The sequence below is a fragment of the Ovis aries genome, chromosome 16, assembly GCF_016772045.2.
Source record: "Ovis aries strain OAR_USU_Benz2616 breed Rambouillet chromosome 16, ARS-UI_Ramb_v3.0, whole genome shotgun sequence".
In the NCBI taxonomy this organism is placed as follows: Eukaryota; Metazoa; Chordata; class Mammalia; order Artiodactyla; family Bovidae; genus Ovis; species Ovis aries.
Genome location: NC_056069.1, coordinates 65,392,075 through 65,411,755, shown reverse-complemented (window position 1 = coordinate 65,411,755; position 19,681 = coordinate 65,392,075). Strand labels below are relative to the sequence as shown.

The 19,681-nt window shown below is 46.0% G+C and overlaps 1 protein-coding gene across 5 annotated transcripts in view; it reads left to right on the top strand.

The window, feature by feature from the left end:
• MTRR (5-methyltetrahydrofolate-homocysteine methyltransferase reductase) overlaps window positions 1–18,840 on the top strand; it is a 33,088-nt gene extending 14,248 nt beyond the window's left edge. For all 5 annotated transcript variants that reach the window (XM_027980172.2, XM_027980171.2, XM_042233945.1 and 2 more), the window contains 10 exons: window positions 915–1,037; window positions 2,847–3,000; window positions 4,808–4,896; window positions 7,282–7,462; window positions 9,742–9,784; window positions 10,332–10,518; window positions 12,979–13,097; window positions 14,287–14,379; window positions 14,494–14,676; window positions 17,280–18,840. In XM_027980172.2, coding sequence (XP_027835973.1) covers window positions 915–1,037; window positions 2,847–3,000; window positions 4,808–4,896; window positions 7,282–7,462; window positions 9,742–9,784; window positions 10,332–10,518; window positions 12,979–13,097; window positions 14,287–14,379; window positions 14,494–14,676; window positions 17,280–17,421 — 1,314 coding nt within the window. In that variant the 3' untranslated portion in view covers window positions 17,422–18,840. The remainder of the gene's footprint in view (window positions 1–914; window positions 1,038–2,846; window positions 3,001–4,807; window positions 4,897–7,281; window positions 7,463–9,741; window positions 9,785–10,331; window positions 10,519–12,978; window positions 13,098–14,286; window positions 14,380–14,493; window positions 14,677–17,279) is intronic.
• Window positions 18,841–19,681: the final 841 nt, after the last annotated feature.

The following is a 19,681-nucleotide window of genomic DNA, read 5'->3' as shown; positions in this document are numbered from 1 at the left end:
ACAGTCGTTGATGTCGTTGGCTGTAGGCGGCCTCTAGACGGAGGTGTGACCTTGAGTGCTCAGAGGATCCTCGGAGGTGCCGGCGAGGGTCTGGGGCCCCATTGTGAGAGCTGTTGGCAGCCTTGCTGAAGGCTATGTCCCCCTACCCATCACTACAACTCTCAGACCCTCAGCCCTGGGCTTCCACGGCCTTCCCACGCAGCCACTCATCCACAGCTAACTGACCAGCACTTTCCGAGATGTAAGTTTCTATTTTTATTAGAACTTAGAAGCATCAAGTTATGAATCTGGTGAGGCAGGACCAAGATTTGGGTTTCTTTCTAGTTTCCCAAGGCCTGTATTGTCTAATTTTATCTCTGTGTGGCTACTATTAATTAATGAAAATTCAGAATTCAGTTGTTGAGTCACACCAGCTATGTTTCCAGGGCTCAGGGGTCAGGGGTCAGGTACCGGCCAGTGAGGTCATGGAGCACCCCCGCCGTCCAGAGAGCTCTGCGGAACAGCACCGCCCGCCGCTCTGAGGGCTCTTGTCACCATCTGTGCAGGCAGCTTCCAGCCGTAAACATCTGTTACTCCTTTAGAATCTCCTTCTGAAATGGGCGCACACACTCTTTTTGCATAGTTCATCAGGAAAGACTGTTAGACTTTTCCGTGGAAAGTGCTAGTATCTGATGTTTTCCATAAAATCTCAGAAATTTTAAAGTCTAGTAGACAAGGAGTTTAAAATATAGATGAGCTTCTCTTCTGAAAGACCGAGAAGACTGTTTGTAGCCATTTACCTTAGAGAAGAATTCTGAAATCTCATCAGGGAATGTTGAGAGATCCTGTAGCTCTGACTTTGCTGCTAAGTGAAGCAGTGGTAAGTACAGTTGAAAATCGCATTTCATAGCACTTTATCATGTTTCTTTCTCAAGGAGGAAAGCCACGCATCTGTGAGTTCGGCGGATCCAGTGTTTCACGTTCCAATTTCAAAGGCAGTTCAGCTGACTGCAAATGATGCCGTAAAAACCACTCTTCTGATAGAGTTGGACATCTCGGTAAGTTCCAGAATGTGTTTCTGAGCACATGATGCTGCCAGTCGGTGCAGAGGCTCGCCTGTGGTGTGTCCTCACCCAGACGTGCTGGAGGAGGCGGCGTCTGGACAGCGGCCACCCACCTGGCGTGTCGTGTTTATTCCTCACCCGTCATTCTGTCTCTCCGTCTCATCCCTGTTTTCTTTTCACTTCAAGGAGGGGCTGAAATGAGGAGTGTCTGGAGGTGATTCAACTTGGAGAGAGTAGTTTTGCTGCTTTACTCATTAAGCCAGGAAAGAATAATGGAATCAGCCCAGCACTGGCATATAGGAGCCCCAGGCAAGGAAGCTGAGGTCAGCGGCCAGGGAAGTCAAGCCCAGGCTAGCTCATCCTGTGACGGTCACTTCTCAGAGTGGCAGTCCTTGTTCCTTTGAGAATCTGGGAGAAATCATGGACCCCCTCTTCAGAATAATGATTATATATAAGCATTTTGCCCACAGTTTTAGAAGGTATCTGTGCTGGCTCTCGGAGCCCCATCCGTAAGCCTCCCCCAGCCCCTGCCCCAGCCGCTGGCCTCAGGTAGGAAGCCATGACTGGACCTCCTCACAGTCGTGCAGCTCAGTGCTGGATGAGGGTCCCATGGAGCTCAGTGGCCTGGACTTTCAGAAGAGAGTGTGTCAGGGATGTTGGTGGAGGTTTAGTTGAATTTCTAATAGAAAAAAAGAAATACGACAGGCATCAAAACTAGATGGTTTTGCTTACATATTATTGTTCTGTTCAGTCGCTGAGCCGTGTCCGACTCTTTGCGACCCCATGGACTGCAGCGTGCCGGGCTTCCCTGTCCTTCACTGTCTCCTGGAGTTTGATCAAACCATGTCCACTGAGTTGGTTGGTGATGCTCTTTAGCCATTTCATCCTCTGCTGCCCCCTTCTCCTTTTGCCTTTGATCTTTCTTAGCATCCAGGTCTTTTCCAATGAGTCGACTCTTCGTATCAGGTGGCCAAAGTATTGGAACTTTAGCATCAGTCCTTGTAAGTGAATATTCAGGGTTGAGTTCCTTTTAGATTGACTGGTTTGATCTCCTTGCAATCCAAGGGACTGTCATACTATTGAGTAATTCCATTTTCTTTTGAACATTTTTATCCCCACTGTTAAATATCCTGTATATGCGAAAGCATTTCACTTCTGTTACACACTTTTGTCATAAAGAGGTGAGGTTTGGCATACTGGTGGGTCCGGTCTGTGTCTGTGTCCCTCACAGGCTAGGGGTGTGAGCATGTGTGGTCAGAGACCCGTTCCCAGAGCCCTTCACACCCCCACCCCATTCTATGCAGAGTGTGTACACCTGCTGTGGGAGGGGGCTCCATGTGGAGCCCGGGTTTGTGCACAGCCAGGACCGAGCCAGGCGCTTTAACGTTGCACATCACTAAAGGGAGAAAAGTGGCCTCCCCCACCTCGTTCCTCTCCGAAGGAAAGGAGTAAGGAGAGACCACTGAAGAGGCGTTTCTTTGCTCCTAAAGTGTGTGTTATGCTTTCAAAAGAGGGTTTTTACATGGATTATTAAAAACACTACTTACTGGGACACCTTAATCTCCAAAAGAGGCAGGTCTTAATTTCTAGTCTGTGAATACTTGATATAAAGCAAAACATTATATAATTACAGAATTTCTTTTTAAAAAATAGCTCTAATAAAAGTATGCTTGTTTAGTTAATTGGTCTTACTTGTTAGAAACAAAATAATTCTAATTGCTAAGAAAAACTGTGTTGGTTGCCCCACAGCTAAAACTCTTAACTCATGTGGCATTTTTTTATTTCGTGTTGGTTCTTCTCTAGAAAACAGATTTTTCCTACCAGCCTGGAGATGCCTTCAACGTGATCTGTCCCAACAGCGACGCTGAAGTGCAGTTCCTGCTGCAGAGACTGCAGCTCGCAGACAGGAGAGAGCACCGTGTCGCCATGACGATTAAGGCAGACACGAGGAAGAAAGGTGCAGCCCTGTGTCTTATTGCTCCGGACGTCCCTGGGGGCACGGGGGTGACAGGGCGAGTCTGCACGGGTGCCTGAGTGTGGGACACAGGCGATCGCTGGTCTTGGGTGGGAGTCCTTAGCGTCCACCGCAGGTGCCCTGGGCGAGTCAGTTATCCTGAATGAGGTGGTGATAGAGTTTGTGCTTATCGGATGCTTACAGACATTAAAAATGAAGTTGAAGAATCAGCTTTTCCAGAACTCTAGACATCAGCAAGCTTACAGCAAACGGGGAAGCACAAAGATGGTGTAACTGTGGTCTCAGAGCAGCAGGATGGTCAGCTGAGCCAGTGTGTCAGGGTAACTGTGGTCTCAGAGCAGCAGGATGGTCAGCTGAGCCAGTGTGTCAGGGTAACTGTGGTCTCTGCAGCGGGATGGTCAGCTGAGCCAGTGTGTCAGGGTAACTGTGGTCTCTGCAGCGGGATGGTCAGCTGAGCCAGTGTGTCAGGGTAACTGTGGTCTCAGTGCAGCGGGATGGTCAGCTGAGCCAGTGTGTCAGGGTAAGTGTGGTCTCTGCAGCGGGATGGTCAGCTGAGCCAGTGTGTCAGGGTAAGTGTGGTCTCAGAGCAGCAGGATGGTCAGCTGAGCCAGTGTGTCAGGGTAACTGTGGTCTCTGCAGCGGATGGTCAGCTGAGCCAGTGTGTCAGGGTAACTGTGGTCTCAGAGCAGCAGGATGGTCAGCTGAGCCAGTGTGTCAGGGTAAGTGTGGTCTCAGTGCAGCGGAATGGTCAGCTGAGCCAGTGTGTCAGGGTAACTGTGGTCTCTGCAGCGGGATGGTCAGCTGAGCCAGTGTGTCAGGGTAAGTGTGGTCTCAGAGCAGCAGGATGGTCAGCTGAGCCAGTGTGTCAGGGTAACTGTGGTCTCAGTGCAGCGGAATGGTCAGCTGAGCCAGTGTGTCAGGGTAACTGTGGTCTCAGAGCAGCAGGATGGTCAGCTGAGCCAGTGTGTCAGGGTAACTGTGGTCTCAGTGCAGCGGGATGGTCAGCTGAGCCAGTGTGTCAGCTTGCTTCTTTTCAGTCAGCACTGCCTTGTTTCTCAGCACACTAGAGTTGTCATGCAGAAAAGCTATACTATATGAATCTGTTTTAAAAACTGCTTTTTGTTGGGAGTTCCCTGGTGGTTAGGACTCCAGGCTTTCAGGTCTGGGGCCTGGGTTTAATTCCTGGTGGGAGAATATCCCACAAACTGCACGATGTGGCCAGAAACAGAGGTAGTTGTTTTATGTTTGTGTCTCATGGCCTATTTGTTATTGCTTATTTAATACATGAAAATAGTTGCTTTTTCCATGATTAAAGGAAATTATTTCTCAGTGATTTGCTTGTAATCTGGAACTAGAGCTCAGGCAGCTCTAAAATTCTTTCTGAGGAAGACAGGTAGTGTTTTGGGGCCACTGCCATCTTTTGAAGGGGCTTCCCTGATAGCTCAGTTGGTAAAGAATCCACCTGCAATGCAGGAGACCCCAGTTCGATTCCTGGGCTTTTTTGTTCCTTGGTGTTAGATAATGTCCCTTCCTTTTGTTTGGTAAGCCTAGATTTCATAGGTATGGCTGATTCAGTAATACTGTTGAATTAATAAAATTGTTTTTGTAAAGTGGATTTTTCTTTCACATTTTTGCTGAGGAAATCTTTTGACTGAATAAATGTTGGCCAAAGTCATATTGTACTTTGATATTTTACTATAATGTAAAAGATTACAGCTGTTAGTGTTTCTAGGGGTTGGAAACATCTCTATTTTCTGTGTTGTGAACTCTTCCCCGTCTCCCTGGACAGGTGCAGCCTTGCCCCAGCACGTACCTGAGAGGTGTTCTCTCCAGTTCCTTCTCACCTGGTGCCTCGAAATACGAGCCGTTCCCAAGAAGGTACTGTTTTTTTAAAGTTCTTTTGGTACCTACTTAAAAATATGCTTATCTGTCTGTAGAGCTTATTAAATCATTTGAAGGCCTAGAAAATGTGGTCTTCATAGCCTGTGTTCAGAATAGTTCCCAAGCCATGCTGTGTCTCTGTGACATCATGGACAAATATTTTTAAATTGCTCTTGTATTGAAATGTTACCTTTTCTTTTGAAATGAGAATTTCAAGTAGGGCTTTTCCTTAATCTTGTTTTACTAGACGTTAACTCGATGTTGTGCGGCAACCAGCGATGAAAGTGGCCTTGATGACATGGGTTTCCCAGCAGTGCAGGGACGCGTTTTCTCTGGTTGCCAGGAGGCTTGGGGAGTGGGGCTTTCCCTCACCTGTCACTCATGTCGGGTTGGGAAGACCCCTTTTCGTGTGAGAGTCGGCTGTTAATTTATTGCGTCAGGATTCTCGAGGGAAAGGCGCGGGTCGGAGGCGATGGGTTTGGAGGGGAAGGTCCGACGGGTGTCAGCGCCACGCCAGCGTTGCCACTGCTTTTCGGGCCCTGTTAGTGGCTGTTAGTGGGTGCACTTCTCAAGCTGTTTTACCGAACTTGTATTGCCTATGAATAAAAGCGTGACTACGCTACACTGTCCACGCTGCAGTGCTCATTCTCTGTTTTATTGAGGTGCTGACTGCATTTGGTGTCTTCGGGAAGTGAATTCAATAGAGAGACTTAGTCCTAGGTATAATTTGAGTAAATTTATGAGGCACCGTGATGAAAATTTCCTGCATAATTTCACAATTTTTGTTCAACTCTACCATTTCTGAAAACTTCACAGTGTATATATTTAAAAATGTATTTTTGCTTACGGCAAAAGCAGTACACTTGTAAAAAGTCTGGACACAAAAGTAATTCAGGAAGCAAAAGTGCTTTGTAATTAGACCCCTGCAGTTAACAGGGCTTCCCTTGGTGGCTCAGTAGAGAATCTGCCTGCAAAGCAGGAGGTCTGGGCTCAGTCCCTGGGTCGGGAAGATCCCCTGGAGAAGGAAGGGGCAACCCGCTCCAGTTCCTTCCCGGAGAGTCCCAAGGACAGAGGAGCCTGGCGGGCTGTGGTCCTTGGGGTTGTAGAGTCAGGCACGACTGAGCCACTGTCACACTGCAGTTAACACTTGGATTTGTGTTGCTAGTATATACGCTGTTCCATAACCTGCCTTTTTTTGAAAAAAGAAATCATGAGTTTGCATATCCCAACATGGAAACATACTGGAGATCTTACTAAAAGATGCAATAATGGTTGATATAAGGACGGTCCATTGTTTCCAGTTTTTCACTATTAAAAATCCACTTAGGTCAACCTTCTGTTTGCATCTGTATACACCTGTCTGAGTTTTCTTTTAAAAATAAATTCCTTGGAGTACAATTACTGTGTTAAAAATATTTAGAATTTCAGTTTTAGTCATGTTTGTCAACTTGTTCTCTACATAATACAGTATTTCCTTTGTTAATACTGTGAATTTTCTGTTAAGTGTAAAGCGAGAAATATGCTACTGGTTTAGCCTGTAATTTAGGAGGGTGTATTGACTTGAGAAAGTTTGGCTGGAAGTGTTCTTGGTAAGCTCCTGCGCTCCTGTAGCTGATGGGTCTCTGGGTAGGTTGGGCAGGGATTCTTGGCTAGTCAGTGGAGACCCTCGGGGATGTGCTCTCGCCGTCCCCGTCAAGGGCGTCCGGGCCTGCGGGTGCAGGGGCCGTGGATGTCGTGGTGCCCACTCCCGTCTCAGGTAGCGTTGTTGCTCCCACTCTCCTGTGAAGCCTTTTGGGCAAGTTAGGTGTCCTCTTGTACCCAGTGCCTGTCAGAAAAAGCCCTTAATGGTGGTCAAATAAGTGTCGAAATCCAGGTTGTAGTCGTCAGCTACGACAGGAACAGGTATTGTGTCCTGAGATAAAAAACGTTTGGTTAATGAGGGACTTCCTTGATGGTCTGGTGGCTAAGACTCTGGGCTCCTAATGCAGGGGCCCTGGGTTTGATCCCTGGTCAGGGAACTAAATCCCACATGCCCGGGGAACTAGATGCTGCATAAATAAATATTAAAAAAAAAGTTTGCTTGGGAGACTTGACTTCCGGCTTACTCACATATACCTGTCATGTAATTTGAGACCATACTTATGACTGATTAGGTCAGTTTAAGATACAGGGAAGGTGACCAAAACATAAAAGTGGGTCTTCCCACTTCGACAGGCTGCCATAAGAGCAAATATGAAACAAAATGCCCTTTTCCCGGCCACACTCCTGGTGGCCACACTCCCTTTTTCTTTATAGTTGGGCACATCCCAGGTGGACACCAACCCCGCATTCTGACGCTGTGACCACAGAGTGTGTGGTGACTTGTTGGTTTCTTGGCCACAGGCATTCCTGCGCGCCCTCGCGGACCACACTGGCGACAGTGTGGAGAGGCGGCGGCTACAGGAGCTGTGCAGCAGGCAGGGGGCAGCCGACTACTCCCGCTTCGTCAGGGACGCCAGCGCCTGCCTGTCCGACCTGCTGCGGGCCTTCCCGTCCTGCCAGCCTCCGCTCGGCCTCCTGCTCGGTGAGTGACCGCCGTCACAGCCCCCCTCCCCGGGCAGCCCCTCTGTGCTAAGGACACCTCGAGTTCCTGCAGGCCTGTGGGGGCACATCTCCAGACTGGTCAGTAAGCAAGCATGTCACAGCTGGGCTTCCTGGGGCCTTACCCAGCTGAACTGCCTTCCTGAGGCCAGAGAATCTCTCCCGTTTTGTTTTGTTTTGTTGCTTTTCCAGTTTTCTTTCCTACCGTTGCCACTGTCATCTGCTCTCTCAGTATCATTGTTGGCATTCAGTCACTAAGAGGTGTCTGACTCTTTGCAGCCCCATGGACTACAGCACACTGTCTCCCGGAGTTTGCCCAGATTCATGTCCATTGAGTCAGTGATGTCATCCAACCATCTCATACTCCGTTGTCCCCTTATCCTGCCCTTAATCTTTCCCAGCAGCAGAGTCTTTTTCTCCATTAATAGAATCAGTTATAATTCTCTTTTTTCGCTCAGCCTTTAGCCTAGAATCTGTTTTTCAGAAAGCACTTAGCCAAATTTTATCTAAAAATGAGCTTTCCAAGAAAAATATCTTTTTCAACGATAGTGATAATTGACGGAGTGTGATGAAGTGTGCCCTCTGAGCAGGATTCAGAAGTGTCCCACTTGGGCAGGTCCAGATTCTGGTTCAAGACCCGAGGGTCTCCTCGTGCTGGCCCCGCATAAACAGCGGCTTTACTCAATGCCTCTGAGTGTGGACTTGGGGAGACAGGCATTCAGATGGAAGGTCACCCTGGTTTTTGCCCCGATCATGTCTTCTGGTCCTTGTACTCCAGCAGAAGAGAGTTTCAGATCTTCCTTTAAGGACCTGGTGTCCGGACTTGGAGACGTTTACCAGGGATGGTGACTGTAAGCGTTTATAGGATTTTAAAACCTTTGTTATCTAATACTTTCTATGCTTGCACTTTTGTCATCTCCTGTCTGTTTTCCTGGAGTGACAAATAGTGACAGGAAAACGCGTACTGTGCTTTGTGCTGTTAGGCCAGCAAGGCCCCTTCTGATGGCAAGTACAGTGAAAGGCACTGCTTGACAGGTCAGGCCTTGACAAGTCAGGCTCCGTGACAAGTCAGGCTCTGTGACAAGTCAGGCTCCGTGACAAGTCAGGCTTGCCTTCCGTTTTTACTTCTTAGTGTTCTCTGTCCTCCTCCAAGTGGTGAGGCTGCTCTTCCCATTTTCCTGTTCAGATGAACACTCTTACTGTCTTTCTTTTGAGCTAATAATTCAGTTCAGTTCAGTCCCTCAGTCGTGTCCAATTCTTTGCGACCCCATGGACTGCAGCACACCAGGCCTCTCTGTCCATCACCACCTCCCAGAGTTTACCCAGACTCATGTCCATTGAGATGCTGATGCCATCCAACCATCTCATCCTCTGTCATCCTCTTCTCCTCCTGCCTTCAAGCTTTCCCGACATCAGGGTCTTTTCTAATGAGTTGGCTCTTCACATCAGGTGACCAAAGTATCGACGCTTCAGCTTATAAACTTTAGAAGTTTCTATAATTGAGACTTGGAGAAACTTCAATTATTTCCTAATTTCTATGAGAAAACTTAGTACACCTGGGGGTTAGTGTTGAGCCCTCTCTTAAATCTTATTCTGACATTGCAACTGTAAGACATTTCAGAAAGGGCTTTCTAAATTTTTGCTAAATAACTATCAAAATGATAACATACTGAACACAAAAATTTCCACAGTTTTATTAGTGGACAATTCAAATATTGACTCTTAGTCTCCTTTTGAAAGAGTACCTATGTGTCTTGAAATCACTGGATTTCTGGGTAACTTGATTTAAGAATCTCTACCGTTACACTCCAGTTTTTTGTTATAACCCTATAAATACAAGAAGGGAAAATATTTTCAGCCTATGTATTTTCCACAGTCTAATCATCTTTGAGTCACGATTTTATTTCAAGTCTGAAAACTCTGGAGACACCCCAGAAAACATTTGTGGACCTTACTCTTACTCCTGTTTGCTGGTTTTAAAAAAACAAACAGCCTTTAGGTAGAAATACTGACTTCGCATTAAGGAAGCGGATTCTGTTTGGTCTTTAAGATTTGGATGTGGCATCTAGTAATGGTCTGCTTACTCACAGTGAATGTATAGTTACTTAAAAGTATGATGAAAACTGAAGCAACAGTTGTTTTGAATATTCTAAATAAGAGAACACTTAGAAGGCAGACCTTTACATGTAGTTTACATGTATACATATACTTTATTTTCAGTAGGAGTGAATTAATAGTTGCCTGTTTTTGCTTTTTTTCTAGAACATCTTCCTAAGCTCCAACCCAGACTATACTCGTGTGCAAGGTACTGATGCTTATTAACGTAATACATAGCGTCTTTCTCCTAAAATACAATGAAACTCCGACTTTCAAATCCTTGCTAGCTACAGGTCCATTTGCTGAAAACTTACCAGATTTGTGGAAGACGGTAGCAGATGTGATAAGGAGTGAAGAAAAGCAGGCTTGGCCTCCTGTCCTCCCAGAGTTCGTAGGGCGTGGCATCTTCCATGGCTCTTGTGGTCCAGAACCATGTCCCCGCTTAGCGAGTCTCCAGGTCCTCCCCCTGCGGCCTTATTGGTGTGCCTGGCCGCCTTGCTGGGGGTGGAGGAGGAAGAGGAGAGGGAGGGGTTCTGTATAAATCTCATCTAGTCTTGGGGGCACACAGGTAACCAGAAACTGTCCTGAGTGATATCAGGACGCTGGGGGCAGGGCTGACTTTGCAGTAAACAGCCTGAGAAGGTTTCTAGTGCCCGCTCAGAAATACCCCCCAGTGCAGTAATAAAAGGCCTGGTCTGGCCCGTATGTGTTAGTCCTGATGCGGAGTTTAAAAACTCGCCTCTCTGTCTTTGCAGCTCAAGTCTGTTTCACCCAGGGAAGCTTCATTTCATTTTTAACATCGTGGAGTTTTTGTCTAACACCACGGAGGTGGTTCTTCGGAGAGGCGTGTGCACGGGCTGGCTGGCCACCTTGGTTGAATCAATTCTTCAGCCATACACGTGTACAAACCATGCAGATGGCAAGAAAGCCCTGGCTCCCAAGGTATGAGGAGAGTGCAGTTTTGGTGATGTTGAAAGCTTTCATTGCTTAGTTGGAAAATGTCCCCTGCATCATTCGCTACCAATAAACCATTCAAAGGAAACTCTATGCCACACTTCAGCTTTAGTCTTTTGGAAAGTTAGAACATAGTTTTCACTTAGTATCAAATAGTCCATGTGTTTCCTCAATGCGTAAAGTATGAATTGTGTACAGTACAGTCTTTGCTCCTTGCTCATCACGTTCATAAACAGAAGACCTTTTGTGTTTTGTATTTTGATTCACACTTGTCAAAAATCTCATTTGAGACCGTATGCAAAGGGAACAATTACATTCTCCCTCCTCACCCATAAGAATGGTTGAAATCGAAAAAAGAAGTTGAGTCTTTATCATGAAGTCTTTTCCGTGGTTTTGAAAAATAAGACACTTGTAATGTCTTACTCCTGGTTCGGTTGTTCTAAGTTACTGAAATTAAAAAGTTGACAGCCCTTGGGGGAATTAAGACTTCTGATATATACCTGAGAGAGCTTAAGACTGGGGCTTAAAATTGCCCTTGAACTTGGTGTTTTCCCAGTCTGCTCCCTGGAACAGGTGTTTTATCACATGTGTTTCCTTACATCCACAAAATTTTGAGAACCAAGAAACTTCTCTTTTGGAAAGAAATACTATAGTAATAGAACTGACACGCAAGTATCGTGCCACTTCATGGTCTCATAAAAATAGCAGATCTCCAGAAAGTTAAAAATAGCATATTGAAACACCTGTATTACAAACACCAAATGTGGGTGCCTCTCACATAGTCTTTCTTTCTTTCCTCCTATCCTTTTCCTCGTCTTCCTTCCCCAGTTTTGAGGCCCTGGAGGTACAGATAGAAAGGATGTAATTTATAACTACTTAAGTTTCATCTTGCCGTGTAATACCATATTTTGTCCACGATCCATCCACCACGCACCGACCCCAACTGGTAGGTGGTCCTGTGGTTCACAGATGCCGCTGCCCCCAGGGAGTAGACGTCCCCTCCCGCTCCTGGGTGGCTGGGCCACGTAACCAGCCTCGCAGGGAAAGGCAAGTGGCCAGGCTTGTGCCAGGTCTCAGCAGGAGCTCCGCGCCCGATGGAGTTGCTGGGCTTGCCTCTCTCATCTTCCCTTCTGACCTCGAATGGGATGACTCAGGTCAGGGATGCTCCTTGGCTTTGGATGCAGGTGAAGGAGGTCATGGTGCAGAGCTGGCGCCCTGAGCCCAGACAGGGTGAGCGCTGCGTGAGCAGCAGGTGCCGACTAGTACTCTCCCATCTCCTCGCCGTCCCTGGAACATGGGAGTGTGGTTTCTTCAGCAGTTTTATTCTGCTTCATGGGACTTATTTATTATCTGTCTTTCTGTAGATGAATGTCTGTTTGTTGTCTTTTTCACACAGTAGAATATGTGTCTGTTTGTTGTCTTTTTCACACAGTAGAATATGCATCCCATTGACATAGATTTGGTTTGCTCATTTCTCCATCCTAAGTGCTTGTCATATTGGGTACCTTCAGTAAAATTGTTAGGTGGATGAATCAGTTGAATAAGGCTAATGTAATATCCATCACAGCTTCACTCCAAAACTAGAATAGTCATTTGACGCAACTCTGCCAGTTCTCCATTTAAAAAGTACTGTACCCATCCTGTGGATGAACTTCAGACAGCTTCCCTTGAATTAAAGGCTAAAATATATACGATTATATCTGTATGCAATGTAGGGACGATTCCTGTCATTCTTAAGTGTTAATACCACTCAGTGTAACTGAAGCATATGGCAGAGTGAAACTGAGAGTCAAGTACGTTAACAAGCAGATTCCTTGTAAGTGTCCCTGGCACATGGTTTAGAAGAAAACCCTTTTGAAATTGTAGCAAAAAGATTTTTATGTGTGTCTCATTTATTAGTCTAGCTTTGCAGCAAACCCTGGATGCACAGGAGCAGAGGCCACGAGAAGTGCTCTGGCATCCTTAGGGCAGCCCCTTCATTTCTCGCTCGCTTGCCTAGTTTCCGCTTAAACCCTTCACCCCATCTTGGCGTTCGTCTGCATTGCCCCTTTCTGTCCTGATGCACACATCTTGTGTGTGCATTTCTTCATGATGCATATGATGGGTTGCCCACTACTTTGGGCCTAGAAAAATAACTCATTATTTATTTATGTATTCAGTGTTATACCTCGGAAATAGCCCTGTCATTTAAAAAATACTTTTGATTTAGAAAGAAAAAAATTTACAAGACAGACTTGTTTATTTCTCTGTGTTGACAGATGTGCTTGTGGTTTCAGTAAGATTTAATGCTGCTACTTAAGTTTGTGATGCTTCTAAGGGAAAGGGGAAGTGATGAAATTAAGGGGAAGTTTCACTTTCTGACTTCCTTGGCAGACAGCACCTTGGTTATATGCTTTTGTTCAGGTCCGGTTTTTTCCAGACTTAATGCGCATTGCCTTAATGTTCCAGATATTCATTTCTCCTCGAACAACAAACTCTTTCCACTTACCAAATGGCCCTTCAGTCCCCATCATAATGGTGGGTCCAGGAGCGGGCGTGGCCCCCTTCATTGGCTTCCTGCAACACAGGTATGTATCCCTCGTGGACCTGGCTGGGAGTATAATAGAGCATTTTTTTTGTTTCTTCTGGGGTTTTTAGGATATTGGACTTCAGTTGTAAAATTTTTATTTTAAAACATTATTATGAAATGTGTGATAGCTTAGCATAGCTTGTCACTGTGGGAAAAGTGAATATATCGTCTAGAGATTTTGGTTTGTGCTGGAACTTGCGTTTTTACTGTGGTGTTTACTCCCCCACTGCCCAGCCCTGAACTATAGATTGTAGTGTGTGTGCTGGGGACAGATTTCAAGCACATCTGTATGCTGTGTTGACGTGCAGCTGCCCCATCTGTTCCTTTGTTGTTGTTCAGTGGCTCAGCCGTGTCCGATTCTCCGTAACCCCATGCGCTGCAGCACGCCAGGCCTCCCTGTCCTTCACTATCTCCTGGAGTTTGCTCAAACTCATGTCCGTTGTGTCAGTGATGCCACCCAACCACCTCATCTTCTGTTGCCCCCTTCTCCTGCCCTCAGCGTTTCCCAGCATCCATCTATTCCTTAACTGGGTCGTCACAAAGACCCAATTACACCCAGCATTTCAAAGTCAAACCCCTAACGCCAGTAATTTTCAGTAGAATAATATTAATTCATGTATCTTCATATCAGGGCATAATTATTTGATACAAATAAAATTGTGCTTCTCTCCCTATGTGTAAAATAGCAATTCTTATGTAATGTTACCCAGGTAGTGGAGTGATATGTTTCAGACAAAATCTTTGTGTAGTTTTCTTTTTTGTTGTTGTTAAGAAAACAAAAAAGTGGGACATGTCAATCACGTCTGAAAATTGCGCAGCAGACTGTTCCGCCTTTTAAAGCCCTGTGCCACCTCTCTAGTACACTAAGAGAGTTTTTAGTCATAAGATTGTTGCTAGTATTTAGTGTAGAAATTAGTCGAGGTTTCACAGTATCGTCATTTGAATTACCTTTGCTCTGGAGATGTCATGTAAAGGTCATAGATGTCTCAGCCCAGAGGTAAACTTACTTTCTCTAGTGTGCGCTGGAGTGGGCGACTCACCCTGTGGACAGTGAAGTGTAAAGTCAGTAAACGGACTTTGAGTGACTATAGAGTTGGGTTTTATAGACCTACCTGGAGAGGCAAGAAGAGAGAGAGACTGCTGCTACCTGTTCTTTCTGCCAGGCCTCAGCTTTCTTGTCCCCTTAGAGAGAAGCTCCGGGAACGACACGCAGGGGGCTGCTTTGGAGCCACGTGGCTGTTCTTTGGCTGCCGACACAAGGAGAGGGATTATTTGTTCAGGTACTTGACAGCCCTCGTGTTGTAAGGCTCTGCCATGCTCTACAGGTGTCATCTCAGGCTTCTCCAACTTGAAATTACAGATCTTCCAGTGACTCCTTACGTATTGTGTTTCAGAGACGAGCTCAGACGCTTCCTTAAGTGTGGAGTGCTCACTCACTTGGAAGTCTCCTTCTCAAGAGATGCTGCTGTCGGGGAGGAGGAAGGCCCAGCCAGATATGTGCAAGACAGCCTCCAGCGTCACAGCAAGCAGGTGGTGGGGGTCCTCCTCCGGGAGAGCGGTTACATCTATGTGTGTGGGTGAGTGCAGGGGGTGGGGACAGTCGGTGGTGTTCATTAAAGAAACCAGGGGCCCATTGGTTAACGACCCAGACCTGTATGGGTGGGAGATTTGATTCTCAAGTACAGGGATAGAAATATAAGTTCTAAAACTATTTTTACGTACCCTCCATAGCCAGGAAGTTGTTATCAGGAAAACAGAGTGAAAATTAACTCATGTAGCCTTCCCTGGGTCCACACTTCCACTGCAGGGGGCATAGGTTCAGTGTCCGGATGGGGAACTAAGATCCCAAAAGAAAATTAACTTGTGCATTGTGAACTGCTCTGTGCTATTTTAAATTAGGTTTCTGTGTTTGTTTTTGCTATGCTTAATTCACTGTTTAATTGATTTTGATCAGTGAATACTAAACGTGTGATTTGTGTAGTCAACCTAGGAAAACAGCTTTGGTTTTGACTCTGAGAATGGTTTCCCTCAAGCTCAGTTGGTAAAGAATCTCCTGCAATGCAGGAGACCCTGGTTTGATTCCTGGGTCAGGAAGATCCTCTGGAGATGGGATAGGCTCCCCACTCCAGTATTCTTGGACTTTCTTTGTGGCTCAGCTGGTAATTAATCTGCCTGCCATGCTGGAGACCTGGGTTCAATTGCTGGATTGGGAGGATCCCCTGGAGAAAGGAAAGGCTACCCACTCCAGTGTTCTGGCCTGGAGAATTCCATGGACTGTGTAGTTCATGGGGTTGCCAAGGAGTCAGACACAGACCGAGCAACTTTCATTTTCACTTTTCACTGAGAATGTGAATTTAGGATTTTTTTCTTAAGACATAATTTGTAATGTCAAAGTTGACATACGCCAGCAGTCATTCTTACGTTTCATCTACTTTTTGAGACAAGATCCGTTATAGAAACCCAAGATTGCCATAGGGAAAAAAAAATTTAGGAACTAGCTTTGTGTTTTAATGGAACTCAAAATGTTTGCTAATTAAAAAGGAGTTTTGAAATGAGAAACTACACTTATTTTTCTTTTATCCTAACACTTCCCTTCCTGGCATTTAAAATGTTCCGTTAAGTTACCAGGTTGGGTTGTTTTGATTTCTAAAACTGACACAGAAAAAGAAATATTGGCATAATGACCTGGAGTACATATAAATATAATTGAAAAGGTTTATAAAACAGAACTTACTTTTTGGACTTACTCTCTGTGATACATTCTGATAACGTCTATTTGTTCGTTGTATCATTTTTAAAGAAAGCTGACTTTGGCTCCTAAGTTGATTTCACGACCCATTAACAACTCCTCAGATAGAAGAAGCTGCTTTAGGTCAGAAACGACCAAGCTCCTGGATGTTGTGTTGGTTTATGTTTTCATGTAGCTTCTAGTGAAGTATTTGGTCTTCCTTCTGTTTGCAGAGGAGAGTGCTGTCAGATTTAGGCTGAAGTTTTAAATGCAGCCTTAAAATAATGGAGGCGAAGTCCATGTACAAACATACATGTACAAGTATATGAATAACTGGTACTTGAGATCTTAAAATGTTAGCCCAGAAGTAACCCTTCACCATCACTGGTGCTTCATTCTTTCACATCCGTGAAGTGAGGTTGATAGCACTCAAGCTGGTCTGAGGTGAGGGCTCAGAGTGAACACCCCTTGGCCTCTAGTGTGGACTAAACAAAGGGGACCTTGAGGAGGACAGCCACCGAGGAAGGTGCGAGCTTGTCCCTCGGCCCAGGGGACACTGTCTCAAGGGGGAGCTTTTGCTGCTGAGAGTCAAGTAAGAAGACGACGCAGGGCCCAGGAGATGTGGCGGCTGGAGCCCCGGACTTGAGGAAGGGCAGGGGGGTGGCCTTGGGGTGCTCTTGGCATGCTTGAGCAGGAGCAGGATGTTGGAGCAGCCATTACGGCTTTTTCAAGGAATCTCGCTGGAAGGGGCAGGGTGAGTTCAGCTCCCAGCACAGTGGAATCCTGTCTGGCAGTTACTCACGCCGCAGACATCACAGTGCCTGCTGGCACTTTGGCCCGTGCAGGTGTCTGGAGACGGGAGGTGGGCGAGGTGCCCTCTGCCCCAGCCGCCCACTCCCTGTGGGAGAGCCGGGGAAGCAGTGCTCACAGTGCAGCGGGGGCTGCGTGGGGCCTCGCCCGGCCTGCAGTGAAAGAGCTGGGCCGTGGAACTGCACCAAGGCAGCCCTCAGCAAGTTCTCAGTGATGTGCCTGTTAATAACTGTGTGCCCGTGTGCCTGCCAGGTATGCAGGCTTAGACTCTCGGGGGAGCTCCTTGCCCCAGGAAGGCCTTGAGAGTGGAGGGAGGGCAGAGGCGAGGAGGGCCCAGTGCGTGAGGTCCTCGGGCGCGTCAAGATTTCGGCTGCTCCTGGAGCTCAGAGCCCGCTGAAGGACTTAAAGCTGTGAACGGGGTGGTCAGCGTTGCATGTGCTGGTGGTCCCTGGGCAAAGGCCTGGCCTTGGGCTGGGGGGTGTGGTGGTGACCAGTGCCTGGAGACCTCAGGGTCACTTTCCAGAGAGATGGAGGCGGGCTGCAGTGTGGTGACGCAGGCCCGGCCTGAGATTCGTGAATGCAAGAGGATTTAGTACACAGTTCCTGTTGTTAAACAGAATGCTGTTACTCATTTTTCTCTAGAGATGCCAAGAATATGGCCAAGGATGTCCACGATGCCCTTGTGGAAATAATAAGCAGAGAGACTGGAGCTGAAAAACTGGAGGCAATGAAGACATTGGCCACTTTAAAAGAAGAAAAGCGGTATCTGCAGGATATTTGGTGATAAACCTAGAAAGTAAAAGAAGAGAACTAAGGGGTTTTTTTGGCTGAAAGTACTAAATGAAACTTGACTTGAAGCTTGGGACTTTCAACGTTTAAATTTAAAAAAAAATTTTTTTTCCCAACATTTCTTGGAGGAGGTGGGGTGGGTTGTGGACCGTTTTAACCGTACAGGAAACTTTCAATTCAGGTTTCCATACCTCCATACCTCCCCTCTCCCCAAACCACCCTGAGCGGAAAGGTGGCCCTGACTCCTCCACCAGCACCTCCCAGGCTGCCTCTGCATCCTGGAGAATTTTTGCAGGGACGTCGACCAGCTCACTGGGATTCTCTGTTGGTGCGTGTGAGGGCTTCTCAGCGCAGAATGTGAGCGTGGGAGCTGACCTGGTAGGTGGTCAGGTCTTGTGAACTTGTTGCCAGTTTTTTTAATAATCTAAAACTAAATTTTATTTTATACAAAATATACCATAAAGAGTATTCATATGAGTGTATTAAAATTATATATATAGCATATCTGATTACATGTTTATATATAATTTTATCAGATGGTTTATTACCAAAACTATATTTCTGATAAAAACATTTTAAGGTAATGCTTATAGTGATTCTTTTCATGATGCTGGAAATACAACCTATATTTTGAAATTCCACTCTGGCATATGATTTACTTATACTTAGCATGGTTATTTTTTCTTAAAATCACAGTTCCAGAATTTAAAGAAATTTGCATTCAGATTATAGATTCATTTCCCATTTTTTGTTATCTGCCCCTTTTGGTGTACTTTTAAATTTTCCCACATAATTTATTGTTATTTCTGTGATTGTAACCTGGGCTTAAAATGCCTACTTAATACCCTTATATTTAATAAATTCCTACCATTGTCTGAATATTTATGTCCTCCAGCTTCCCCCCCGCCTTCTGATTCATATGTTTGAATCCTCACCTCTGATATGATGGTACCAGGAGCTGGGCCTTTGTGGGGTGACAAGGTCATGATGGTGGAGCTCTTAGGAATGGGATCAGTGCCCTTGTTTCAAGACGCCCCACAGGGCTCCCTGCTCCTCCTGCCCTGTGAAGACACAGCAAGAAGTCGGCATCCGCAACCTTGAGGCCTTCACCAGAACCGAACAACAGTGGCACCTGGTCTGAACTTCTGGCTTGCAGAACTGAAAGATTTCTGCTGTTTATAAGCTACCCACAATACCTTGTTAGAGCAGCTCAAATGGACTACTGGACTAAGACAATTCCCACTGACCCATTCTCTTTTAGTATTTGTCAGACAGAAAACAAAGTATAAAAGGGGCATGGAAATTTGTTCTCCTAGTCTCTGGTATATATTGTTTTTTTAAAGAGATTGGCATTTAAAAAATCTCTACCTGTCACAGGGTTCTGGTCATTTTGAAAAATAAATATCTAAAATAATACTGTGTATAATCTTAAGATTTCTTAAGACTTCAAAGCAGTTTGTTACAACCTCTAACCGTACATATTCCATGTCTTTTACAATAGAAATACTTCTGGAAAAACTTACAAGGCATAAGAAAACATATCAAGCAAAATTATGTGCATGTGTTGATGTATGTCAGCCAGAATAGGCTTAAGGTGAAAACATGAAAAGGGACAAATAACGATATTCCTTGTTGACCATTCTAACTAGAAAATACGGCTGAGAACTTGGGTCCCTGTGCCAGTGCTGCCCGTCCACGTTGTTGTGTTTGTGTTAGTGGCTCAGTCATGTCCAACTCACTGTGACCCCGTGGACTGTAGGATGCCAGGGTCCTCTGTCCATGAAACTATCCAGGCAACAATACTGGAATGGGTTGCTATTCCCTTCTCCAAGGGATCTTCCCAACCCAGGAATCAAACCTGGATCTCCTGCAGTGAAGGCGGATTCTTTACTGTCTGAGCCACTAGGGAAGCCTGTGAGAGTGAAGTCACCCAGTCATATCTGACTTTTTTGCGACCCCATGGACTGTAGCCTACCAGGCTCCTCTGTCCATGGGATTTTCCAGGCAATAGTACTGGAGTGGATTGCCATTTCCTTCTCTAGCAGATCTTCCCAACCCAGGGATCGAACCCGGGTTCTCCTGCATTGTAGACACACGCTTTACAGTCGAGCCACCAGGGAAGTCTTAAGTGTTACCACGTTCCCATCCCGGGAGTCGAACCCGGGCCGTCTGGGTGAAAGCCAGGAGTCCTGACTGCTAGACCATGTGGGAAGCCTATACATGACCGCCCAACTGACAGATCCCTAAACAGAACC